Genomic DNA, 27,246 nt, shown 5'->3' with positions numbered 1-27,246 from the left:
TAGTGTTCACACCTACCGAAATAATGTTGCTGCTCACCTTTACATCCTAGAAACGTGCCAGTACGAAATGACTAAATTAGCAACATACATTAAAATCAACATACATTAACATCAACATACATTAACATCAACATACATTAACATCAACATACATTAAACATCAACATACCTTAACATCAACATACATTAACATCAACATACATTAACATCAACATACATTAACATCAACATACATTACTTTATAGCTGGAATATATCCGACCGGTTGAAATATGGTTGAAATTTGAAAGTGTTTTCATTGTCATTCATTAGGGTTCATCATAATGACACGACGTAACTGCACTGTATTTCCAAATGATCCAGATTTGTGCGTGAGTATTTTGTATTTTTGTTGTTTTTAATGTAGCAATGATCTAATATTGATGACGTTTTAAATTGAGACTGTATAGCTATAGGCTATAGCAAGTCTAAATTTAGATACGCTCCTTTGATACCATCTTTTTTAATTTTCTTATATCATGAAACATTGTTGTTTAAGATCAGTAATGTTTTGTTAAATTTGATCACCAATAAACCTGAATCATAACGATGTTTTATTCTTTGGTCTAAGACTATTAGACTTATTACTTGCTTACTTGCTTAGTTGAGACTTCCGTCATGTGTATTATAGAATTTCCCAAACTATTCCAATACATCAGAAGAATATAAAATTCAAAATGTTACTGATCAATTTTAATTGTTTGTTTGTTATCATTGTAAAAAAGCATAAGGAAAAAAGTACTTGTAATTTTATTCCCCTCGACCTCATTTTGTCTTGGATTTTATATGACGTTATCATGGATTGGGTATTTTTACAGACTTGGTAAAGCAGACTTTCTGTTTTTTAAAAACTTTGTTGCATCAATCTTTGCCCGTTTGTGGTGGCAAGAAAGAGGCAGCTAAATTTATTGTGTTTTTGGCATTGATTGTCCACCTAGAATATTTGTGAATTTATGAAATCTAAGTAATGTGAAAATGAAATAGAAAATGTACATTAATTAGTGCTTGTATACACTTTCTGGCATTTGTGATGCACATTTCTTTTATGGTAACCAGCTTTATATGGAGCAAAATAATCATGCCTTACCTATGTCAGTTAATGAAATAGGTTGCTTGGGTATTTAACTTTCACCTTGTGTTTTTAAATTGTTTTCCTAATATTCACATGCAAGGAAGCGAGCTCATCATTCAGTAGTCACGGTGTCTACAGGCAATATATGATTTTGAGAACTTTGACATAATTTAGATAGCAAATATAAGAATTTCTAAGCAATGTTCATGCTAAATTTCTGGTGAAGCTACACTTTTTGTACAGCTTTTGCTCAAAACCATATAGTTTCATTAGAAAAATATGACATGAAAGCATGTCACTTAGCTTAATGAAAGTATAATTTTGCGAAATTGTTATTATGCAGGACCATAAACGAAGAGAAATTGTTAGACTGGGGCAAAATTTTTTCCAGATACCGTTAATGTATTTGTAATTGCATTTAGGCCAAACTGTATAAGGTGTTGCTACCTATTCCAAAATGCTCTCAATTGCAAAAGACTTTCAATGACTTTAATATTTTTGAAGGAGCATTGCCAAAAATTTTGGGTGCTGGCAAATTTAGGGTCCTTTTGGGTGGAGATGAGCAGTGAGGAAAGATGCACATTTGACTCCTCTTTGTGGCCATGCTCATATTAAAAAATTTTCCGAAGCATAAAAAGCACATGATAAATGAAAACACAAAATTTATGTGTCTGAGAAAACTTAAGTCATTACTTGAAAGAAATTTTAAAGTTTTAATTATTATTATCTTCTTAAGCGTTCTAATGTTTGTGTTTATATGTTTATGTTTATCCTGTTTATGTTTCAATTCATAGAATATTATTGTTGCAGTCAGGACTTCAGTTGGCATTGTGTCGCTTATAGGCTGGTTAGTGTCAATATTTTATGTTATATTTATTTTAGCAATGAAAGTCCAGGAAAATGCATTGTACACTATACGGTACATATTGATAGAAATTACTACATTTTGCCATGCACTGTGAATTTAGAATCAATTTAGTGTTATTTATACATTTTTTGGCTTGTGATGTTGCAAAACACCCAGATGCATAATGTGAAGTATGCAGGGAATGCTTTCACCAGTCTTTCAAGCAAGTATCCATTTGCCTGTGCTTGCACTTGTACTGCAGTCTACACATGCTCAGGAAAAACATAGAATTGAGTAGACTTTCAATTAATTTCTAAACCAGATTAAGTTTCAGTTTCATGTTCATGTGCCCTGTAAATGGTTTCATGTATTTGCTTACTGTTTTTAAGACAACAAAAATTTATTTTATTTCAGTTTTTTCATCATCGTTGTCATTTGGTTATTCAAAAAGTATCAAATATTCACACAGGTATATCACTTTCCATGAAAAAATATTTCTGAAAAATTGAAGTTTGCCCTCTGTAGTTGTGACATAGAATGTTAATGTTATGTAACTGTAATTGTGTACACTTTTTTAATTCAATTTAAAAGTGGGCATGTTTTTTTCTTTTCAGCGTCTGATTTTGTATCTCAGCATTGCAGCATTCTTAAACAGCATTGCTTATTTAATGGTACGTAAGTGCTCAACCAAATGACTAGCTGTGTAGCCAGCTTGCAAGCTTGAATGGTCATATGATGTAAATATTATGCTAAAACAATAGATTTCTAAGGGAGTAGATAATTCTATTGAATGTACGACGAATCTTGAAGGCTGGCTTTTCCACTTATGTGATTATTTCTTTTTAAATGACTTCATTTGTTTTATTTTAGCCTGGTTTCGTACCTGAAGGACCATTGTGTAATTTTCAAGCCTGGTGGACATCTTTCTTTGGTAATTACTCATTATGCATAAATGAAGATACCTGGAATCGACATTTCAAAAAATAGTCTTGCCAAAATCACTGCGCAAAGATTTCACCCAAAGCTAGCTGTGTTAATTAATTCCAGACGGTTTACCAGCCGATCCCTGGATGCGCATTAAAACGAGAATTTGCTATCATATATTTATGTCAAATTATTACTGCTCATGTTGCAACATGCGTTTATATGTATTGTACCAACGAACAAAAGACTTCATACTTCGAATACATACGTAACAACATGTCCTGTCCTTTGCTTGACGTGTTTGTGATGTTAATGAATTTAACGCTGGTTTTGATGTCATACATTTTACATTGCCTTTTATCAGAACATCATGTGCCCTAAAACAATTGAACGGGTTCTGCCCAAATTAAAGAGATACGTATTTTTAATGTTGTCAATCTTCCCTCAAATTAAGCGTCATGCTAATTATAATTTATAAATAACCTGCTCTTAATTACAAAAATAATCTGAACTTTTTATGTTTAAGTACACATCATGCATGTTATTTCCTTTGTAGCTTGGTCGGTGGTGCTTTGGGCTTGTTGCATTACCTTTAATCTCTATCAAAATGCCATACGGACCATGAGAACAGAAAAATATGAAATGTACGTATGTTTGAAACTATAAAGACAATTTTTGCTCGTTTGAAACTACGTAATTGTCTCTTAAAGTTCAAAAAATTTTGTATCAATCATTAATATCACTTGAAATGTGTTTTCGCGGCCGACCTTTTGTTAAAAAATATTGAAAATACGTCGCTTTATTTGTTTTGAACATTTTTTAAACATTATTTGCAACAACGTGGAACATTTTTTAAACAGAAGATTATTACTTTTTTTCTATCCGAATCGTTTGTTATAACCCTTTATTGCACCTATTTTTTGTGAATTTAGTTTCATTTTTGTTTTGTGAATGTTTTTGCGTCTCCACTACAGCGTGTAGTATGTTAATATTTCATAAATATAAGATTATAACAAGCATGTTACAAGGGGTCTACTTAACAATTAGATAACATATAACCGTTGTCTAAACAGTTATATATTATCTAATTGTTATGTTGAACACGTCTAAAAACTAAAAAAAAGTGGCCACGAGCCGTCGCTTCATCCTGTTATCGAAGGCGAAGTAGCTACAAATCGATGTTTGAAAATCGGGTTTTTTCTTTTGTTTTTGCTCAAATACGTCCACTGCTTTAACTGCTTCAAAACACAATTTTCTGTGACGTCAATTCCGTACGTCTGTCCTCTTATAGATCATAGCTCTCAACCAATGAAATTGCACAAGTTCTTCTGGTTATTATATAAAAATTAATGACATACGTATATGACATCTTATGAAAAACACAGCTATTTTAGAAATATCTTTACTTCAATGCGTATATTACACCATACTCTTGCAAATGTGAACATCGTGTTCGTACTTGTTTGTGGATGTTTGTTATATACATTAACACTAACCACGATTTTTTTTATTTAAAAACGTTTCTCGAATTTTTTTCCTTTATCACTTTGTCATCATTTGTTTTACTCGATCTCAGGAAGTTTTTATTTTATTTAGTATCTACCACGTTATATCTTGGGGAGTGGCACTAGTCGTTGCTTGTATTCCGTTTATTGGAAATCATTATGGACCTGCGGGAGTTTGGTGGTATGTATGAACAATGTGGATATATATTATTTTGCTAGAGAATTTCAAATTAAAAAGAACTGATGACCGAAACTGAATACCAAGAAGCAGTTTTCGAAACTCAATGTGACGCCTCGAAACCCCATGTTTCAATGTATGTTTGTTCGAGTCAGGCGAGTCAATATTTTTATCAGCTAGTGCAACTGATCTTAAAAAATATAAGGCAACTAAATGTGATGATTATCTTTTTTCATCAATAAGTTAGTTTTCACACAATAACACAATAAAACGCGTGTGCTGATTGGTCTATTGCTGTGTTTGCATTAGCCTGTGCTAAACGGATCTGAGCTCAACCATTTAAATTAATCAATCAATGAAAGAGAATTTGCTAATCAATCATGAAAAAATTTGTTTTAAATTTTTTTTTCGCGTTATTGTTATTTTACAAAAGAAATAAAAGATGTTTTCTAATGATCTGCTCTCGAATTCTCCCAAAGGTCTCCTCGGCTTGCATAGGCCTGTGAAACACAGTAACTTAAACATCTTTTATTTCTTGTATAAATTTACTGTTACCAATTCCATTACGTGTGTTTTGTCTCTTGATGAAAAAAGTTGGAATAAAAAATATTTGATTTTTTTTAGTTGGATCGATAAGGAAAGCTCTAACAGTCAAGTTTGGCGGTTCGCAACGTACGTCATGCGATATTACATTCTAACTACATATTTCCCATCATTTTCAACCCAATTTAATGTGCTAGGTGGCACTTTTTTCTTGCAAGATATGATACTTAGGTGAAAACTGCTTGCGTTAACTATTCGCAGTTGTGTTTGAGATTACATTTTTTGTTGTGTTGTTTTAAATGAAGACCAACGTGAAACTCATCCATAAAATTTCATGACAATCTTTAACTATTTTATTTCCGTTGCAGGTGGTTCATACCTTTGTGGTGTATGATAACCTATATGTTTTTAATCTACGTTGTTATCGTGTGGAAACTTCGACGAGTGGTCAGTATAAATACCCAGTTCCAGGAGCTGTTAACTAATATGTGCTTCTGAAGAGCAATTTGCTCTCTTCTTTTTCTCTCCTTTTGATCATGATTCCATCAACTTACTTGCTGCCATTATGATAATTACATACGTAGTAAGATATGCGTCTCATAAAAAAATGGAATACCTCTACTGTTCCTCAGTTCCCCATATTATGATTTTTCACGTTACATTTGTTTTAGGCCGATCGGTATGAAGGAACATATCGTGCAGACCACGAAAGACAAAGAGTAAGTTTTGAGGTTGCTATTCGAGGTTTATAAAAAAGAAGACCTTTAGAAATTAATCTTTTGTGAAATTTCATCACCTAAGCACTATGCTACGCCCACTGGTGCATTTTTGTGCATGTTTTGCTTTTAGAAGCAACAGAAATTATGTCATATCCCAAGAGTAAGAAAGCTTTAGGGCTTGTGGCAAATAACAATAATTTGTGGACGTAACTGACAATAAATACTTTTTGCAACCGTGGGATTGAGCGTAGCGATCGTCATTGAAATCATCACAACACGTCAATTGCTAAAGGTCGTCTTTTACCGATAGACCATGTATACGTCATTATACCACTTTTATGACACACGAGGGTTGCATGTTACGTCACGGCCGCCATGTTGGTGGTCAAATACAAAAGAATATTTTATTTTATGCTATCGTGGGCACCAGCAGTCGTGGGCGAGTCAGAATTTTTATGGATTACACTTGCAGGCTGTTTGCAATCCATGAGTAATATTATATACACTCAGTGTTGTATCAAAACAACAAGTATTATTTTCTGCTTAAAGTGCCTACATCACCCTCAGAGAAATACATTAATCTATAAAGATAGAGTTAACTATTTTAAGAACATTAGCAATATATTTTGTAACACGAAAATTTGATCTTCCTTCAATTTTTGGGCCTTAATATTAGATTTTTTATGTTTGATTGTGAGGTGCTGAGAATTTATCCCTGTATGGGAAAATAAAGAAACGCATTTGAGCAAAAAGAAAAAAACCCGGTTTTCAATCATTGATTTGTACTTCGTCTTCGATAAGAAAATTTCAAAGAAATTGATCAGCCATTCCTTGTTTATTTTGATAGCCAATCACATTTTATCACGTGATTAAGCTAGCCAATAGCATTTCTTCAATCTTATAGATCACGAAAGCATGATAATTGCAAAATCAAGACTTTTCAATGTTCCAAGTGTTGGGGGCCAAAGAAAACAAACTGTTTGACCGTTTAATTTGGGAGTTTTTTTGATTTTTTTATATAAAACAAAGAGATACGGCGGCTTGTAGTCACTTTTTAATTTTTATCACAAATGACGTAATTCCCGTGTACTTATAACTGTATAGACAACGGTTGAGTGTAATCTGTTTGGTAAAGTAACTACAGCAGCGTGTTCTCCAATGTACATTATGTCCGGTGAACTATACCCAGTCACAGCACCTCACAGGAAATCACGAAAAAAGCCAACTTTGAGCACAAAAAGTCAAAGAAGATCTAATTTTCATATTATAAAATATATTGCAAATGTTCTTAAAGTCGTCAACTCTATCTAAATACATTATTTCCTTGAAGATTATTTGGGCACTTTAATTAATTGGGCACCTTGGCGACAACCACGGTTGGTCAAAGGTGCTGTAAATGTTAAATTTTTAATGAAAAAAATTAAGATTCAGAAAACACTCGAAAGTTGCCGGAAAATGTTCGGCATGGCCACCCTTATGGCTTTTAGTATTTTTGCATCAAAATTTCACCGGACAAATCGCCTCGAAAAGACGTTGATTGTATTGAAAAGCTATCTAACTTTGTTGCTATATAACAAATCACTTAATGTGCTTTCTCGTAAAATAGTTTTCGCTGGAGTCTCATGCAATGTTTCCCTCGACGAACATCGATACATTGATATTGCTATTTGTTATGAATCTGCAAAAAATATTGAATTATTGTAATTTTATTTGTCCATAGGAAATGTTGAAAAAAGACATAAAGCTCTTGAGAGCTTATCCTGTAGTGTACATGGTTTTGTCTATCTTTCCCTCAATAAACAGGTTTAGTTTTGTCATATCATAGTTAATATTTTGACTTGCATGCATTTATTTAATTAATACAAGTTATTAGTATATTGAATTCTGTGAATACAATAAATAAACGGCCTCTTGAAAAACAGGTGCCAACGAGCCCTAAAGAGTTACCTTTTTTTATATTTTTAAATAATGATAATAATATTTTTTGGTATATTCGAATCCTTGCTTGATACACATTATTTGAGGGAGAAGCTAAAGAGAGGAAGCTTTTTTGCTTCTTTAATAAGGAGGGTTCATTTAAGTGACGGCCAAAGTGGAAAAAGGAGAAAAGTTATTGTGTTATTAAAGAATAAGCTATTGTGATTCATATAATTGTCAATGATTCTTGTAATACAAACGTAAAATGCCAGTGTGCTGTTGGTATCGCGCTTTAACGTGTTTTGTTACTGCATTTAGGATTCAAAATGCATTTGACGAGAAAAGAATATTCTGGCTTGTTTTATTGCAGACCTTTACAGTTCCTCTATTTGGTACGTTATCAATTTTTCTTATCACTGTTCTTTTGCGATTGTCAACCAAAATTAATTATCTGTTACATCTTATTATTGGTACTGCACTTTTTCTACATGAATGAAAACCAGTGTTTTCTCCTGTTTCGATTATTATGTATAACATTTTCGTTAATTTCTACGTGCATAAATTACTGCATATCATGTTACCAAATGGAAAGTCGTTTCAGTAAATTAATTGCATAAGCGAGTCGATGTGGCCGTCAGGTTTTCCGCCAAGTTGAATCCGATGCAATAAATAAAGAGTATACAATAAATAAAGGTTTCTTATTTGGAAGTTACGTCATCTTGTTTATTTGTTTCTGGCTTTCTGCGTGACGGATTGTCATCGAATACAAAGTATCTCGTGTAACTAATTACTTAAAATTTCTGAGATTTCTGTATTGAGCTCCGAACGAAAGAGATACGACTTTATACCATCGCTTCGACTTTTTGCTTTAGTCGCACGCAAACGATGATTCACAGAATCTGTGTACTAACACTTTTTGAAATGCTTATTAAAACTATGTGTGTGATTTTTTAATTTTTTTTCATGTTATCTTAATTGTGTCATATAGCTACCTATTCCCTCTTATATATGCCAGCGAGTAACAATATCCTGTTGACAATTTGATTTGTATATTTTAGGTGCTATCAGTGCCTTGGTATTCGCATTCGATAGAGAAACCTTGCAATTGTTAAAATGGAGTTCTGTCAAGGTAGAAATATAAACTTTCGTTCTTTTTAATGGGTGTATTTTTTTTCTGCTCCAAACTTATCAGTCGTCTAATCGTTTCGTGTGCAAATGAGCATGCAAAATTAAACGGCATGGTATGACAAAAAAATAGGTACAAAAATAAATTTAGGAGTACTTACAAGAAAATGTACTCGTGTTACTTGTATATTCATTAGTCTTGTTAGTGGTTTGAAAGTCTCTAGATTTCATGAGGAAGAAAGTATGGATGTACATATTGCATAAACCATGGTGTAGCCAGCCTGCTAATTTTTTTTCTGTGTTGTGTTAATATTTCGGTTTTCACTCGCTGAAATTTAAATTATTGAACCAAACGTGCGGTCTGACTCACCGTGAGTGCATGGATCCCACATGTATTTTTTCTGTTGTTTAAACGCAATCTCTTCACATCATTAATTGATCTGAATCTGCGTTTATGAGGAAAAAATAATTGATGGTCATAACTGTGTAAATGTTAGAAAATCCTCATTTTTGACGTTTTGTTGACGTATAAGTGCTTAACAAAATTTTTCGTATTTAACCAATGAACGTGATGTAAGTTTTTCATTTCTTCGAGCATGCGCATTACACTCCAAAACTTGAAAAAATTGTGTAAAACAACTTGGTGGCCCACGAGAGGCATTGGGCATTGTCAATTTCGTGTAATGCAATCAATTTTCTCGATTAATAAAGACGAATACTGTTTAAAGTTTATGACCGGCTATTTTGTTTAGCTTTCGTGTGATTTGAAATATTTTAACGATAAACTATATGAGCCGTCGATAACAGTCATCATTGAACAGCGGTTTTTTCAATCTCGTGGGAAGGTGCACTGTATCTTTAATTATCATGGTATCAATTTGGCTATGGTTTCCATTTTATCATAATAACAATCAAAACTATTTCACCTGTAAGGCTGTCAATCAGAGTAATTTTATGTTTTTCGTCATCATGCTTTGTGTTGAAAGTTGTTGTAACAAGTGGAAATTTTGTCATAAATTAGCAGCAGCGTAACTTCTTTGAGCTTTGAGTGGGCAGAGCCACGGGCACCCAAGCAATCAGCTTGCAGGTGTGCACCAGCCTGAACGGTGTTATTTATGAAAATAAAGATAAAAGTAGGTTTATATTTGGGAAAGTGAAAGCCCTAGATATTTCTAATTTTTCGAATGTTTATGTTGTCAGAGAGGGGGGGGCGCACCCCATTCCGGATGGAACACGGGCAGCTCAGTTCAAACTTACGCCACTGTGCATTAGGCACGATCTTTATGGCTGCCAGCTAGTGTTGCGTGATCACGTGTTAGAGTTCCCACTTAGGTCAACGACGTTTGTTTCTATTTTGAATTATTTTGATAGGATGCGGTGTATCAAAGAATGCACGCGAGGACACGACTTGTCTCAGAGTATACCATTACTCAAACAACTGGCAGTAGTAGTTCTTCATGTTCGACGGGTGATGGCGCTGTAAATTTGTCTGTGAATAAGAACGAGGACGAAGAAATGGCTGCGAGTGCAGATGGAGCACCTATAGTTAATGAAAATTCGAACAATGTTTTCTAACGAACCACTTCGGGTGATATTAGGGTGCTATGATGTGCCCCTTCTTTAGTGCATTTCTTATATGAAATTGCTAGTATTAGCTTTATGTTTTTGACCTTCGTAGGTCATTTTGATATTTTAGGGTAATGGTTTTAACAGTACCACGTAAAAAGCACGTACAGCGAAAACGGAACTTTACTTTTATCATAATAATTTGATAAATGTCTTTTTTTAGAAACGAATCAAAATTAGTGATTTTGAAAGTCGCTCACCAATTCACCTGCACGGCGGTCATTGCTCTGTGCTTTTATTCTTATGAAAACGTTTAATCTCAATATTATTTATTTGACAACTTGCGAAAATGCGCATTAGCAGTAGTTTTATAATACAAATTTGGAAAGTATTGATTGTTTCTTTCTTATGGGACCGAACAGGAAATTTTATGTGAAAAACCTTTGGCAAAACATGGAAACCTTAAGTATTGATAGAAGTGGCAGTGCGGATGTGATGCTTTATTTTGGGCAGAAGGTACAATAGTAAAAGGACCAAAGTGAGCATTGACAACTTTTTAGTGTTTTTTGCTCACTTGTTCCTATAACAATTTGCCGTACTATGGCATTATTGCTTTATCTAAAGCTAAGATAAAGATGTATTAATCCCTTTAGGATTAATATATTATATATATTCTCTGATGATAGCTCTGGAATAAAGTCGAAACACGGTGCCATCCAGTAAACTGCTATAGTGGCGAGAATATATCGTCCATACGCAGTTTAAAAGAGATTTGACTCGTCTCCAATCCCTGTGGGCTTGGTAGCTCAACAGGTAGAGCGGCGGACTAGTATCTCGAAGGTGCGAGTTCAAATCTCGTCCAAGTCACATGTTTTTCATGTGCATATTGACAACCGTGTTAGGATTAATATAAGAAAAAGATGTTGTGGTGTTAAAACTGTTTGAAACATGAAGTAGTATAATTTTTTTGCTCATTTTTGCTCTGATCTTATGAAAAGGACTGGTGAAAAGCTCAACAAAAGTGACCACTCGCCCCGGCGGCTCATGCCAAGTTTTTTGTTCTTATCACAAATTACGTTATCCATGTATCTATAAATATCCGGTAACGTTTAAATGTAATCTTTTTGTCGATTCACTCGATTTAGTTTTCTTGAATCATGCGTGCTGTTGTCGTCTACATATTTTCTTCACACGTGCATATTTTTTATTGCTTGTATATTCCTTTCAAACGTGAGAATAATTCAAAAAATTACTTTATTTGAACGAAAGATGACTTAATGCTAACTATTTTTAGCATCTAGCTCTATGAAATTAGCATACTTAGCTAAATAATTGGAATCATGGAATGTGACTAATGGGTTCAAAACTTGTGGCAAATTCTTTTAATCCATTTAGGTTCTTCATAATGACGCAACGAAATTGCACTGTATTTCCTAATGATCCAGATTTGTGCGTGAGTATTTTGTTATTTGTTTTGTAGCAATGATTTTCGAAATACTTCATAATGACATATTTAATAGAAATTGTATAGCTATAGCAACTGAAAGTTTTGAATTTTTGATACGCTTCCATTGGTATCGTCTTTTTGAATGTCGTATGTCGTAAATCATTGTAGGAAAGACCATTAATGTTTAGCTTGATTTCATCTCTATCGAACGTAAACCAAACCTACTGAAACATCTGCGATTAAATACACCGGATCTGGTAAACTCTACAAATTGACTCATGCCATTCGAGAAGATGAAATGAAAAGAGTATGAAATTTGCAATGTTACTGAACATTTATCGTTTTAATTTGTTGTTGGTCATCATTGCAAATAAATCATAATGAATATTTTACTTTCAATTTTAATCGAAGCGTGCTCCTGTTGCTAAGTATTGGATTTTGTGACTTTATCATGGATTCACTAATTTGCCAGACTTGATAGTTGGTACTGTAGATAGTATGATTTCTTTTTTCTAACACTTTGCTACTAAAACTAAGGCAATATGGCTAACTTGTTTGTTGTGGCAAGAAATAACTAGCTAAACGTATCTGCATGTGTTTTTATCGCGTTGATTCACTTGACTGTTCACGCAGAAAATTTTTGAAATTATCAGGAATTGAAAGTGCAAATGAAATAGATAATGACATGTACATTAGTGCTTGCATGCGCTTTCTGCTGATTTCGGTCAGTTATACCTATGTATATTTCCTTTGGAATAGGGTTATATATTGATCTGCATTATCCTAGGAGCCGATGTAAGGGCATCGGTTGTTGGATTCCCTCAATTCCAAATAGTTCCAATTATTATTTGGCTGGTGTCTTAATTGTAAAACAGTTCTTTGTAGAACTATTAAGTTATTTTGGCCCTCTACCATGGCAATTGCCATTTTTAAAACAATGCTTAGATTTGTCACAACGAAACAGTCTCTATTTTAGCGTATTGTTCCAAATTTAGACAAAATTGCTCCCTTGTCTACTAGATTCAACATGTCAACAGTCTTGTTTAACTTAGACGAAGCAGTGGGTTTCGAAAAATCCCTTTGCATGACGAATGGAATATTGTCCGAACAAAAGCACGGGTCAAATTAGTGACTGAAGCACATATATACAATGTTTTTCTGTGATATTTTGGAATACTTTCTGATTACAAATCGTGCTAGAAGCTGTCCAAGGCGTAGCTTGCTCGATAATTGAAGAAAGGGGAGTATTTGTGTATTGCCCTAGTCCACATATAGTTGCTCATATGTTAGTCAGGGGACTTATTTTAAAAAATAAAACGAATGCCGAATATTGTATAAAAATAACATGGGAATGTAAAATTGTTTTTCAAACATTTTTATTCAAATAACTTTAAAGCATTCTTGGGAATACTTTTACTTCAGCTGCTGCAAGACCTGCATGACTGCTAGACAATTAGGTATTTAATGGTTATTTAGACTGCAAATCTCAGAATTACAAAGCAACATGCAAATATCATTGAAAAGCTAAAGCCTTTGCACAAAATCATTTAGTTAAACTAGAAAAATATTACATAAAAAGGCATGTAATTTAGCTTGATGGCGAAATTCCTTAGCATTCAGGACTGCGAGGACAAAGAATAAAAAATAGTGCCACTCCATAAATTTTTCAGTTGTGCCACGCATACATAATGGCTACCAATCAAATGCTTTTTTGATCAATAGGAACAATCAAATGGCTGACCGCAGCCAGTAATCTAATTGTAAATATACAGCACCAAATTGCATAGCGAGGTACCCCCTTTTGCATATGCATTCCTTATTCTGGGGCCAAGAGAAATTTTGAGTGAAGGGCAAAACTCCATCCAGGGCCATTTTGACGCAGTGTGACGGCATGTGGAAAAAACATAGATTTTTTCACTGACTTCATTAATTTCGAAGGAGCATTGCTCAATTTGTAAGTGCTCTCAAGGGCCACTTTAGGTGCCTTTTGTCCTCTCTCTACGACCCGGCTCACATTAAAAAACCACACATAAAAGTTTTGAAGAATAGAAGAAGTTAAGCTTTTGTACTTAAAAGTAATTGTAGACTTTAATTGTGTTTACTTTCGTAAGTGCACTTCCGTTATGCCTTTTTTATTTTTGCATTTAGTCATTTTTACATTTTCACTTTCTTTCCCAGGACATTATTGTTGCAGTCAGGCAAGCAATGGGCTCTCTTTCGCTTATTGGCTGGTTTGTTTTAATTTATTTCGTGCTTTTAATAATTTTACCAATTAGGACAACAAAAGCTATGCAGTGTACATGTTGAAATAAGTCTTTTTGTGGTGCTGTGAATATATGATTTGATTAAAATTGCAGCCTTGATTAAATTTAAAACACGCTTGAGTGAACTCATTGCTCTTTTTGCATTTTTTTAGCTTGGGAAAATGTAAAACACTCAATGAGCTCAATGAGCTGTGCAGCAAATAAATTCCCCAATCTTTGAATTAAATATGAAACTTTAAGTGTTTACGTACCGAAAATTTTGCTTTTTATACAGTACTATACAGAGTTTTTATAGGTCATGTCTGGTGTTCATCATTATTTCCTCATCTTTTGAATTTTGATGAGTTGCAAACAATTATATTTCATCAAATGTGCAAACAGCTCTAATATGTACCTATACATATATATTTACCATTATATACAGTTGTTTTCTATTTGTACTTACAGCGTCTAATTGGATTAGCGGGTTGTTTAATGTGATCGGATGGTGTGGAATGCGTTGTCATGGGTATTGGTGTATTGTAAATATGTTTGGTGTTAATATTATTGGAGTGTAATATTGTAGTTTTGGTGGTGTTTGTTGTTTTTTTGTCCTTTTTCTTTAGTTGTGAGTGTATGATTGGTATGTCAATGTGTCTGTTTATTGTGTCGTTGTCTTTACTGAACCAAGCTTCTTTAAATTCGCGTGCGTGTTTAGTCTGTGCGCGTCCGAGTACTTTAGTTTCTGTCCAGTCGAATGTGTGGTTGTTTCCGTGGGTATGTTCTGCCGGTAGTGAGTTCGGATCTCGTCGTTTTATGGCGTTTTTGTGTTTTGCGAGTCTTGTTTCGATTTTATTTGATGTTTGTCCTATGTATTGTTTTGAGCAGTTTTTACATGGTATCATGTAGATTGCGTCAGTTGTATCATGAATTGTCGTTTTGTGTTTATGTTTGGTGAAACATGATTTTAGTTTTGTGTAGGTTTGTGGGCGACGTTAATATTTAATTGTCGATGAAGCATGGCAGTCATTTCTGAGGTTCCGTTTATGTATGGTAATGTGATGATTTGTACTGTATCGTCCGCTTTCTTGTTGCTTTTGTCGGTTTGTGTTTTGTTTTGTGTTTTGTTTATAGTTTTGTTTATGAAGTTTCTAGGGTAATTGTTTTTAATAAATGTGGAGTATAAGTAGTTGCGTTCTGTTTTCTTGGCTTCTTCGGTGTTACAATGAGTGTTGATCCTGTTAAAAAGTATTCGAATGCAGCTTAATTTTTGTTGTGTTGGGTGATTGCTGTTGAAATCGAATATTTGGTCTGTGTGGGTGGTTTTGCGGTATACTTGTGTGTTTAGTGTACCGTCATCTGTTCTGGTCAGTATGATGTCAAGGAAAGTAACTTGTTTGTCGTGCTCGTCGTCTTTAGTAATGGTTATGTTCTTTGTGGTATTGTTTTTGGTGTGTAGGATTTGTTCAGTTTTGTTTTTCTTGAATATGGCAAAGATGTCGTCGACATATCTTTTCCATAGTCTGATGTTTGTGTTGTTTGTGATTAATTGTGTTTCGAGGTGTTGCGTGACGGCTTGCGCGAGGGAGGTGGATAGTGCTGACCCCATTGGTGTGCCTGAAATTTGTCTATAGTATGAGTTTTGGAAGGAGAATTTAGTGGGGAGGCAAAGGTTGAGTAAGTCTAGGATGTCATTTTTGTCTAGTTGTGTTGTAGCTTGCCAAGTTTTGTCGTTTGTGAGTAGTTCGTTTGTAATTTGTTTGGCTATGTCTAGTGATATGGATGTGAAAAGTGATATAACGTCGTAGGATATCATGGTTTCGTCTGGTCGTAGTTTAATGTTGTCAATGTTGGCGAGGTTGGTGGGGGCGTTTTTGATGGTGTGAGGGGAATTCTTGACTAGTGGATAGTGAATTAGACGCTCGAAGCGTATACAAATAAAAAACAACTGTATATAACTTCGAAAGCTTAATAAAATAATTTTTACAACAATCCGGAGAAACTTTTATTTTTATATATTAAATGCCTGGATTACCAATTTTCAAACTTATATTTATATAACAACAAAACAAAATACAAACCGACAAAAGCAACAAGAAATCGGACGAAACAGTAAAAATCGTCACATTACCATACGTAAACGGAACATCAGAAATGATTGCCAGACTTCTTCGACCATTTAATATTAACGCCGCCCACAAACCTACACAAAAACTCAAATCATGTTTCACCAAACATAAAGACAAAACAAAAATTCATGATACAACTAACGCGATCTACATGATACTATGTAAAGACTGCTCAAAGCAATACATAGGACAAACATCAAAGAAAATCGAAACAAGACTCACAGAACACAAAAACGCCATAAAACGACGAGATCCGAACTCACTACCAGCAGAACATACTCACGGAAACAACCACACATTCGACTGGACAGAAACTAAAGTACTTGGACACGCACAGACTAAACACGCACGCGAGTTCAAAGAAGCTTGGTACAGTAAAGACAACGACACAATAAACAGACATATCGACATACCCATCATATACTCACAACTAAAGAAAACGGACAAAAAAGCTACAAACAACACCAAAATTACAACATTACACTCTAATAATATTAACACCAATCATATTCACAATACACCAAAACGCATGGCAACGCATTTCACCCCATCCAATCACATTAATCCACCCGCTAATCCAATTAAACGCTCTAAGCGTCTACAAGCCAAAAGAAAGTGTAAATAAAAACTTCCTTATTCTGTTGAAGGCTCGAAGCAACGAGTCGAAAGCTCAATAAAAATCATTTTATACAATCCGGAGATTCTTTTATTTTTATACATTATATATATACATTACAAAGTGTATAACACTGTGCCCTCCTGGCTATCACTATTGTGCAATGGTAACTTCTGCATTTGGGACACAGGATGTACGGTATGCATTGTTTGGATTGCTTGTAGTGTCAGTATAAATCAAAATATTCTGACAAGTTAAAACGAGTTAGAAGATGCCATGAGAAAAGAAACATCTCCATGCACGTACAATGAGACCTCGGTATCTTACAAAATGTTGGGAAAGAAAATACCGGTCAGTGAACAATGGGAAGAAGTGGTGTTTTCGGATTTACTTTTCAGGCAAATACCTGGAAGAAGTAAATTGTTTGAGAACCGCTAACAGCTAGAATGTCTCGTTACCAGTCAGGCATCTTTGGGAAAAAATACTTACAAATTTAGAAAGTAAACTTTGCAGGAACTTATTAGAACTAAAACTTCCATCGTTTAAAACTGGGATGGCTAGATGGCCATAAACATGTATAGCCTGGTCGCATCGATTACTTGTCGTTTTAATTGCTGCTAGGGATGGTAGTATCAATGAAACCTGTAAAATGTCTGAAAATGTTAAGAGCTCTAAAACACAGCGTTTCTACTTTATTATGATCTAAAACTTTTGCTGAATTACTCAATAAATAGTTATGTTGTGCAGGTTTTTTGAATTGACAGCAAACAGTTTCTAAATATCTCTTCTCGTTCCCAAAATATTGAAGTTTATAAAATGTCCAGTTTTTACATCCATGACGTCATTTTGCAATCGCCAAAATCTTCAAATCTTGTAACGTTTTGAGGAAATAAATCAGGCAGATTTACCCTATTAATACTGTTTATAACGAAGGGATCGCTGCTTGGTTGAAATAAAATGTTAATTTTTTATGTATTAATTATTCGTTATCTTGTTTGATTTATTACGATTAAAATCAACCCCATGTTGTTTTACCATTGAAGATTGACTGGGGTTATGTGATCTGCATAACTGTGATTATTTCTATTGATTTTCTAAACTTGTGGTATCACTCTTTCCTTTCTCCACATCTTTGTTGGGGTAGTTATTTTATTTTTTTTTATCATTTTAAATAGTTTTAACAATTTTTGTAAATATCTCTGGGTTATTTGTTATGTAATACAATGTCATTGGTTGTAGAAAACAAGGCATTACAAAACTTCAATATCTTTATGGTAAAAAGAGTTATTCTAGAACTGTTTTAGATCGAGAGTCTGAAGTCTTTTGAAAAGTTTGTTTTGATAAAACTGTAATTTGAAAAGCAAAATTTTCTCTTCATATCATGCTCTTTAAATATTGTGCACGATGCATCGATACACATTTGCCTATGTACATTGCTCGATTATATTGAGTGGATTTGCAATTAGTTTCTTAACCAGATAAGTTTTAGTTTCATTTTCTTTCAACTGAGCACTGTTTTTTTCCATGTATGTCTTGCTGTCTTCAAGACAACAAATTTATTTCGTTTCAGCTTGTTTATCATCGTTGTCATTTGGTTGTTCAAGAAAAATCAAATATTTACTTGGGTAAGGTGTAAGCGATTTGGTCGTAGTTATGCAACATGTTATACTAATATCTGTGTCAAAACCAAAGATTCTAATAAAACATATTTTGTTTTTGTAAAAACAATAAAGTTACATAACCTGTAAAATTCTTAAAATACTTCAATTGTTAGTTTCCCTAATGAAAATATTTCTGAGAAGTTCAAAATTGCATGCTAAATTAACACCCCGTCATCTAATACGAACACAGATTTTCAATTTTAATTGAAAAATACGGTTGTTTTTTTCTTTTCAGCGTCTGATTTTATATCTCAGCATTGCAGCATGCCTAAATAGCATTACTTTTTTAATGGTACGTAACGTGCTTAATCAAGTAACCAGTTGCGTAGTCTGCGAGCAAGTTAGCTTATCAATTTGAATAGTTTGATGTTCACTCACTTCAAAAATAATAGATTTCTAAAGGAATCTAAAACTAGCATAGTAAGACCAAACTTGAAGACTGGCTACGCCACTGCAAGCAAATGTATATTGCTTCATAAATGACTTCAATTTTTTTATCTAGCCTGGTTTCCTATCTGAAGGACCGTTGTGCAATTTTCAAGCCTGGTGGTTAACTTTCTTTAGTAATTAATCATTCATTTTTCATCAAACAACTATTATAAAAAAAAAGCAGCAAATAATGTTCAATGAATATTTAATTAATTAAGTTGACTTAAGGTTTGTTATGATGTGAAATAACTTAACACCGTATTTCATGGCAACAGTAGCTGCGAGGTGGAAAAAGAATATGATAGCGATTTAAGGGTATCAAATTAAAATAAAGCATTTGCAATTTAGATCGAATAGTTCTATGATTTTGATATACTATATATTTACATAAATAACCTGCAAAAATGCATATCTAATATACAGGAGCCGGCTGCTCGAAGCCTGGATAGCGTTATCCATTTGATAGCAAGTTCTTTTAAACTTTTATAAAACCTTTTAAAGAGAAAAAAGTATAAATTCGAACTGAACAATCACTGAAATAAAATATTGTTTCGAAGATTACGAGATTTCTTCGTCGTAAGAAAAATATAAACACCTTTTTTACAAGTTTGAAAATTTTTGCTATCCAATGGATAACGCTATCCAGGCTTCGTGCAACCGGCCCCAGATAAGCTACTCTCAACTATTCAGCTAATTTTAAATTCGCATATTTAACTTATCAGTTTCAACACATCAGTACTTGTTACTTTCTTTCCAGTTTGGGCGGTGGTACTTTGGGCATGTTGCATTACCTTCAATCTTTATCAAAATGCCATACGGACCATGAGAACAGAAAAATATGAAAGGTATGTTTTTTAATAGGAAAAAATTCTTGAATGTTTGAAGTCAAATATCTCTGAAAGTCTATAAAATTTGGTATAGATTCATGTAAATTCTTAGAAGTGTGTTTTCATTGCCGATCTTCTGTTAACAATGTTAATCACCCTCACAAAAACAATATGCAAGTTTTTTAAATATTCATGTTGTTTTTTTGTTTTTAGCCTTATGTGACCTTATTCGTTTACACCACTAAGTATTTTCAATAAATTACACAGAAGAACAGTTTCGAATGAATAACAAAGAAGACAGTTCTGGCAAAAATATGTATTGAGGATAGCTTATTTAAGTATCATTGAGATAGCTAAGTCATGCATTTGAAAGAATTTTCTTTAACATGAAACCCTATAATATCTTAAATTCGTAGGCTATCAAACGAAAACAATATATTATTTATCAATATGTGTTGTTTGTTGATTCCTGCAGTTTGAGCTAACAAAAACCCATTTGCTAGATTTAGAAGAAGTTAAACGTATTTTTTATGCCACCCTTGCGTCACAATTTGTCTAGCTTGATTACAGGAAGTGCTAATTTTATTTTAGGATCTACCACTTCATATCTTGGGGAGTGGCTCTAGTTGCCTCTTGTATTCCTTTCATTGGAAATCATTATGGACCTGCAGATATGTGGTGGTAGGTATGAACATTGTGTATATATATGTATATTATTTTGCGGGAGAATCTTCAACATGACAAGACTGGTATGAAAATTATACTTTCCATTGTCCGAACATATACTTTCCGAAATACTGCACAAAAGGCTCGTCTTAATTTTTACATATGTCTTTCAAAGTTAAATCGAGTGAGGTGTGTCAAGATTTTTATAAGCTAGTGCAATTTTTTTCCATTAAGAAGTAATTTGACGTCCATATCTGCAATGCTTTATATATTAGGAGTTAAATTTACGTCTATATCTGTGATGGTTTACAAAGGATAGGGGAGGGGAGAGGGATAAACTTTGGAAGAAAGGCAAGTTTTGTCTTTCGAAAACCCCACTGAACTAAATTCTTATAGCTTGTAAACAAGAACTCGTTTTGCAGTTATTATCATTTCTACTTAATGTTCATTCGAGCCATGAGAAACATTTGCTTAAAAATTTGATTGAGAAAGCATGAGTGTTGTCATTATACCTAACTTGCAACTTTCAAAAGCTCAATACGCGGACAGAATGAGCTCATTTGACATGTTTTGAAATTAAAATCAATAAAAGGTTAAGTTCGCTGCTCTTGTAAAATTGTCAAAAAGTGTATGTTATTAGGTAATTTCGTATTAACACTCTTTATTGTTAATTTTCTACTTATTGTACGTTTGAAATTTTTTAGCTGGATCCATGGAAAAAGCTCTCGCGCCCAAGTTATGCGGTTTGTAACGTATGTACACAATATTACACTTAAGATTTTAACGTTATTTTTGACGTTAAAATCTTAAGTGTAATATTGACGATAGGTTAAAGATATAAGTGTTCAAGCATTAACTATACACAGAAGTGTTTGTGACTACATTTCTTTGTCGTGTTGTTACATGGTGAAACTCATCAATAAAATTATATTTCAATTCCGTTGCAGGTTTTACATACCTTTGTGGTGCATGATTGCGTACATGCTTTTAACCTACTTTGTCATCGTGTGGAAGCTTCGACGTATGGTCTGTATAAATATCCAGTTCTATATTGTGTGTTTTAGAAGACCTACTTTTTTCTTTACTTTTTTCTCTCTCCTTGATCGTTTGACTGGATCAACTTACTTGCTCCATTATGCTAATCCACGCATAAGAAGATATGCGTCATAGCAAAAAAGTCAATAGATTCAATGCTTCCAATGATACCCCCATACTGTGGTTTCTTAAAGTGCATTTTTTAGGTTGATCGTTATGGAGGAACCTATAGCCCAGAGCTCGAACGACAAAGAGTACGTAATGAGGCAATAATATGTAAATTTATTATTATTTTCACTTTATTGAAACGTTAGACCTTCAACGTAAGTTCTTTTTTGTCGTGACGTTTTTCAAGGGGATAACCAATTTATCACTTTTGTGATTTAACATTTGATACTCTCAAAAAACAAACATTAGCTACTTTCTTTTCAATTCTGCTGAACGGAATCGCCCGTTTCCACTTGCGAAAATTTTCCGTGGAATGAAATATTTCAAGGATATATTTTTTCCAGCAATGATTTCTATTTTCCAGTTGGCTGTACCAGGGTGGAAATAAATACCCTCACTTTTATTTGGGAAATAAGACTTTTAGAGCACGATTATTTTTAAACAATTTCGTATTACTTTATGCTAATTGTTTCTCACAGTTGTGACCTGATTGGCTGACTGCTAATTTTCTAAAAGACTAAATACAAAAAGTTGAAAAATTTCTACTTGAATAACCATTTTGGTTTGGAAAATTTGATCGTATCTCTTAAGTACGCTGCGCAAGCTGGAAAATTGTACTTTCCGTGGAAAATTTTCTTTTGTTAAAGCGGGCCTTTAATTAGAGCCGCCCAATTTAGAATTCAAAATACCTAACAATGCTAGGTATTAGGCAATGCTTAGGTGTTATGAATCTGCAAAAAACATCAAATTTTTTTCGTTTACTAAGTTTCCACAATTATTTTTGTTTGTCATAGGAATTTTTGAGAAAAGATGTAAAGCTCTTGAGAGCTTATCCACTGGTGTACATGGTTTTGTCTATTTTTCCCTCAGTAAACAGGTTGAATTTTGTCATGTTATTCTATTATATACTATTATAGTTAGTGCTTATTGTTTTTCAGTCGTTGCCATATGAAAAAATATATGTAGTGCGCAAAATAATACGTATCCTTAAAAGCTCGCTCCGGCATTAATCATTATTTGAACATGCAGCGTTTTCAGCCAAAACAAGACATCGCAGATTTATAGCTGAGTAAAGATCGATGCAGTTGCATTTAATGATTGATTTGTCTGATTATGACGATTGCTTGTGCACGGAGCACGTTTTCTAATGATATTAAATTACGACATAGCATGTTTTATTTTATCTACCAACCATATAAGAGGATCCATGCAGAACTTGCTTTAGAAGCATTGTTGTTCGAAACGTGAAGAACTGTTAGCGTTTCTCTGAAAGGGATTTCCATTGAAAAGCAACAGAGAATTACGCGTAGGAAGGTCGATGATTTTTGAGATATCATGCATATTCATGTATACATATTATAGTCCGTTGAAAACTTCAAATGAACTTAATTCTGCGTATCATAAAAATATGAGTATGAGCCCTCCTGATCATCGATCTTCCTTCCCCTATGGGGGAGAGAATGAGTAAAATATTGTTGTCTCCTTTTCATCTGCCATGTTTGTTTTTTGGACGACTTCACCTGTAAGAGTTTTAAAGAATAGCTGTAAACCACAATACAACGCGCGATGAAATGATCTTTGCGACCATTTTCTTGTTTAAATAAATAGACAAACGTTCTATTAGCTGGTAATCCGTAAATATTCTATGCGTCTTTTGTAGATGTAAAAGAATTTGTGTCGTTTTTGAATCAAAAAAGCATTTTCAAAAGCTTGCAAGTGATATTTTTCATTAAAGTATCTGTTTGGGTGGGCAAATTACCAGGGGTCTATTGCCAAAATTCTTACCAGGGGGGCTGGAATGATCAAGCGTATAAAATCATCAAATCATAGGTTTATTGGAGGCGAATCATTTAAATATGTGCTTTACAAATTGAGATTATGGCCTGATTCGTACGTTGCATTTTACATGAGACGAATGCATTCAAAACAAAAGATAATGAGCAATTTTATCTCATTTTCTTTTGTCTCTAATGCATTCGACACATGTAAAATGCGACGTATAAAACAAGCCTATGAACCCCACCTTTACAAGCCAAGACTTATAAAGGTGGGGTTCAGCCGCTCAGCCCGCCTAATTTGACAAAAAATTCTAACAAGGGGGGGGGCAAGCCCTCCTGAGCCCCCCCTCCAATACACCCCTGAAAATAACTACTCAAAACTAGTAAGTTTAACGGTTGAAACTAGTAAGTTTAATGGCAAGTTTAACGGTTGAAACTTGGAACATCAAAACTTGGTTTTCAACTATATATTGGGTATTTAAAATCAGATACTTTTGACTATTGTCGAAGTTACTTAATAGTAGTTAGTTCAGAGAGTCTTAGAGAAAGATAATCCTGTACTGTGATGGAACAAATTATCATATTTAACCCTAATATAAACAAACAAGAGGGGCGCGTTGGATTGTGGTCGACAATGATTCTTTAAACTTCCATACTTCTATGCTTCAATATACACACGTCTATACTTCTATCCTTGATTAATACTTTTATGCTTCTTTATATTTCTAAACTTTTATACTTCTATCCTTCATTACTTCTATATACACACACATCTATATACTTTATACCTAATTTTTACTTTTATACTTCTATATACTTCTACTCTTTTATGCTTCTATGCTTCTATTCTTTTTTCTTTTATAGTTATATACTTTTATACTTCTACATACTTCTTGCATGTCCAAAGTCTTTAATACTTCAATACTTCTTACTTTTGAAAAGTGGTCTATGTACTATATACTTCAATACTTTTTGTATACACTACTTCTAAAGTCTAAACGTCTTCCAAGTTTGCAGTTGAAATTCACCGAAGACTTCAATTATTTAAAGAATCTTCCTAAAAAAATCGGTGAATTTTCAAGAAGGCTAATCAAACATTCTGATTGACTAAAGGAACAAATTATATCCCTATTGTTTTCCGTTATGCTTTTTTGCCTACTATATGATCAAAATCAAATAGTTCATGTCCAAAAAGAAATGCTGTTTTTATGCTGCTTATAACGTTCTTTAACGTCTTTTATTGTTGAACTTAGGATTCAAAATGCCTTTGATGACAAAAAAATATTTGGGCTTCTTTTAATGCAGACCATTTCATCTCCTCTCTTTGGTACGTGGTCACATTTCTTTATTATTGTTCTACGTCTACCATTTGTTACAAAAGTTTGAGTTGAGATGAATGAAAACCATCCTTTTTTTGCTATTGTAAGTCGTAACATTTGAATTAGTGCAGTAATATTAAGCGAGTGAATGTCACCATCAGGTATTCCATTACATTGGATGAATAAAAACTTTTTGTGAGGAATTACTATCTTGTTAACTTGTTTTTACGTGAAACCCTGTCATCGGATTCAAAAATGCTACAAATACTTAATACACAAATACTCATATACACTAAAATACGTAGCATAATTCATTTAATAAACATCTCTGTCAAATAAACGTTTTACATCTAATAAACACTCACTTCATTAAGCATGAGTTAGAATTTGACGCCTCCGTGTAATAACATGCACGTCCTTACCACATTACCATTGTGAGTACATAATTATAGCAGGTTGTCGATTGGCTCAGAAAACGTAAATTTAGTCTGCCTTATTTTATTACACAAACATTTACGGTAATTAAACTATGACTGTAATTTGATCTTCACGTTAATTCTGTGACTAATATTGCATCGTATGAAAGATCAAGTATTAAAATTCCACTGACAATTTGATGTGTCCATTTTAGGTGTTGTCAGTGCCTTAGTATTCACATTTGACAAAGAAACCAGGAAACTATTAACTTGGAGCTCTTTTAAGGTACAAATTTAAACTTCGGAGGTTTGAAATAAGTGCATGCATTCTTTTTTCTGCTGCGAACTGATCAGTTATCAAATCGTTGCCCATGCAATTAAAGCAGTACAGTAGCATGCGAGCAGCATGATATGAAAAAAATTCAGTTGTACACGACCAGAAAGAAACTCGTGAAACCCTGGACTAGCCACTCGATTTTCTGTTTCGAATTTGAGCAAATTATCATGGTTGCTAGTTTCTATAGTTCTCAAAGCAACAATCAAAATGTGAAATTGAAATTGTCAGTAACAATATATATTTTCGTCTTCCTGCCTTGCGTTGAAATTTTTGCAGAAAGTGAAAATTTTGTCATGCAATAGGCACGATCTATGTGGCTGCCAGTGTTGTTTGGTAACGTGATGGAATCCCCAATTAGGTAAGCGATGGTTGTTTCAATTTTGCATTGTTTTAATAGAATGCGATATATCAAAGAATGCATGCAAGACCAGGAATTGTTTCGGAGTACCCCATCATTCAAACAACTGGCAGTGTTTTGTCGAGGGTGACGAGTGATGGCATTACCAATTTTTCTACGAGTGCAGATGTAGCAATTACAGTCAATCAAAACTGTGACGACGTTTCTAAACAAACCACGCCAGGTGACACTGGTATTGTGTGAGCACAAGGGTATAGCTAACCGCTTATTGAATTATGCTATGTTAATTTTTCTGTGCTCATTTCATCTTAGGTCTTACAGTGAAAATTATAGAATTCTAAGGAAATGAATAATGAGAATGTTCTATAAAATTTACAAATTAATGCTAAAACCTGTAGATTCGACACGACACTGTGCAATAGCTCTTTAGTTTTAAAGTTTGCTGTGATGTACCTATTCACAGAACATTTTTATGTAAATAAATGCTCCTGTTCTCTCTCCTAGTTCATTTATATATCTGTTTATTTGACAAAGGCTAGCGCAATTCAGAGAAAAACTCTTTTCCCTACATATTTAGGGGTAAAGTTTTAACCGTGCCACGTTTAACCAAGTACAGTGAAAACAGAACATGCCGCAAATTTATAATAATAATTTGACAAATGGCTTTTTAGAATGAAAGATTATGAAAATTGCTGACCAATTCACCTGCACGGCGGTCATTGCTCTATGTTTTTATCCTTATAAAAATGTTGCAGTCTCAATAATATTCATTTGACAATTTGTGAGTATGCGCGTTATAGCAGTAGTTTACTATAAAAATTTGGAAGATATTGATTGTTTCTTTTACATCTCGTAGGATCGAAGAGAAAAAAAGCATTATGTAGCTAGTTTTCCACTCTGGCAATTCTAGGTCTTTTTCTTCTCAACTAACTGTTTTCTATAAAAAAGTAAACGTTCTCTAGTGGAGAAGCTTCTGGTTTTACTAAACTGTGGTCTAGTAACTTAAGTTTTTTAGAAGGCAATATGTTTTGCGAAATTCAATAATATCTCTGTGTGAAAGTCAATCATTAAAAGTTAGCAAGGATGAAAACGGAAACAGTTAATAAAAATTAGGAAGGTTACATCACTTCGAAATCTGCCTGTGATAAACTAAACCTTTGAACGCAATTATACATATCACACATTTCTGATTATGCACGTGACAAACGCATGAGCAATAAGTCACCCGGTGTATCGCATGCACAATCAAGAAGTTACCTGAAAAATTTAAAATTCAGCAAAATTATGCATGGTGATTCAAAAATGTCTCAACATCGTTCAAAAACAGCTGATCTACTATAGATGCAATTACAATATAAATAGATTATTACAAAACTTTACAAT

At 33.6% G+C, this 27,246-nt stretch overlaps 2 protein-coding genes across 6 annotated transcripts; both read left to right on the top strand.

The window, feature by feature from the left end:
- Positions 1-222: 222 nt before the first annotated feature.
- On the top strand, positions 223-10,825 carry LOC124447326 (G-protein coupled receptor 1-like). Its single transcript, XM_046998232.1, has 14 exons — positions 223-370; positions 1,905-1,957; positions 2,372-2,426; positions 2,572-2,628; positions 2,828-2,888; positions 3,438-3,525; positions 4,478-4,567; positions 5,189-5,236; positions 5,476-5,554; positions 5,779-5,826; positions 7,547-7,629; positions 8,062-8,135; positions 8,802-8,872; positions 10,240-10,825. Exons 1-14 carry the CDS (start codon positions 323-325, stop codon positions 10,441-10,443), a joined length of 1,059 nt encoding a protein of 352 aa, XP_046854188.1. The 5' UTR covers positions 223-322; the 3' UTR covers positions 10,444-10,825.
- Positions 10,826-11,727: 902 nt separating this feature from the next.
- Positions 11,728-26,624, top strand: LOC124447324 (G-protein coupled receptor 1-like). Of its 5 annotated transcripts, none has more exons than XM_046998230.1 (15): positions 11,728-11,887; positions 14,060-14,112; positions 18,440-18,494; positions 18,766-18,822; positions 19,033-19,093; positions 19,717-19,804; positions 20,378-20,467; positions 21,157-21,204; positions 21,400-21,478; positions 21,694-21,741; positions 22,450-22,532; positions 24,687-24,760; positions 25,384-25,454; positions 25,808-25,863; positions 26,535-26,624. In XM_046998230.1, the coding sequence occupies exons 1-15, from the start codon at positions 11,789-11,791 to the stop codon at positions 26,557-26,559; spliced, it is 987 nt and encodes a 328-aa protein (XP_046854186.1). In that variant the 5' UTR covers positions 11,728-11,788; the 3' UTR covers positions 26,560-26,624. The 5 variants fall into 5 exon arrangements, with proteins under 5 accessions (XP_046854186.1, XP_046854184.1, XP_046854183.1 ...); XM_046998231.1 differs by lacking the exons at positions 11,728-11,887; positions 25,808-25,863; positions 26,535-26,624 and adding exons at positions 12,045-12,188; positions 12,293-12,365; positions 25,903-26,366; XM_046998228.1 differs by lacking the exons at positions 25,808-25,863; positions 26,535-26,624 and adding an exon at positions 25,903-26,366 and having other exon boundaries at positions 21,157-21,195.
- The last annotated feature ends 622 nt before the right edge of the window (positions 26,625-27,246 follow it).

The sequence above is a fragment of the Xenia sp. Carnegie-2017 genome, unplaced genomic scaffold (genome assembly GCF_021976095.1).
Source record: "Xenia sp. Carnegie-2017 unplaced genomic scaffold, XeniaSp_v1 HiC_scaffold_22, whole genome shotgun sequence".
NCBI classification, from domain to species: Eukaryota; Metazoa; Cnidaria; class Anthozoa; order Malacalcyonacea; family Xeniidae; genus Xenia; species Xenia sp. Carnegie-2017.
The sequence above is the reverse complement of the archived record's forward strand: the minus strand, read 5'-3'. Positions and strand labels throughout refer to the sequence as shown.

Coding starts and splice junctions, on each gene's coding strand:
- LOC124447326 (XM_046998232.1), top strand. CDS start 323: ATGACACGACGTAACTGCACTGTATTTCCAAATGATCCAGATTTGTGC. Junction 5,827..7,546: donor CAGACCACGAAAGACAAAGA/GTAAGTTTTGAG, acceptor ATTTGTCCATAG/GAAATGTTGAAAAAAGACAT. Junction 8,136..8,801: donor CTTTACAGTTCCTCTATTTG/GTACGTTATCAA, acceptor TGTATATTTTAG/GTGCTATCAGTGCCTTGGTA.
- LOC124447324 (XM_046998227.1), top strand. CDS start 11,789: ATGGGTTCAAAACTTGTGGCAAATTCTTTTAATCCATTTAGGTTCTTC. Junction 22,533..24,686: donor ATTTTTCCCTCAGTAAACAG/GTTGAATTTTGT, acceptor TGTTGAACTTAG/GATTCAAAATGCCTTTGATG. Junction 25,455..25,902: donor TAACTTGGAGCTCTTTTAAG/GTACAAATTTAA, acceptor TTGTTTTAATAG/AATGCGATATATCAAAGAAT.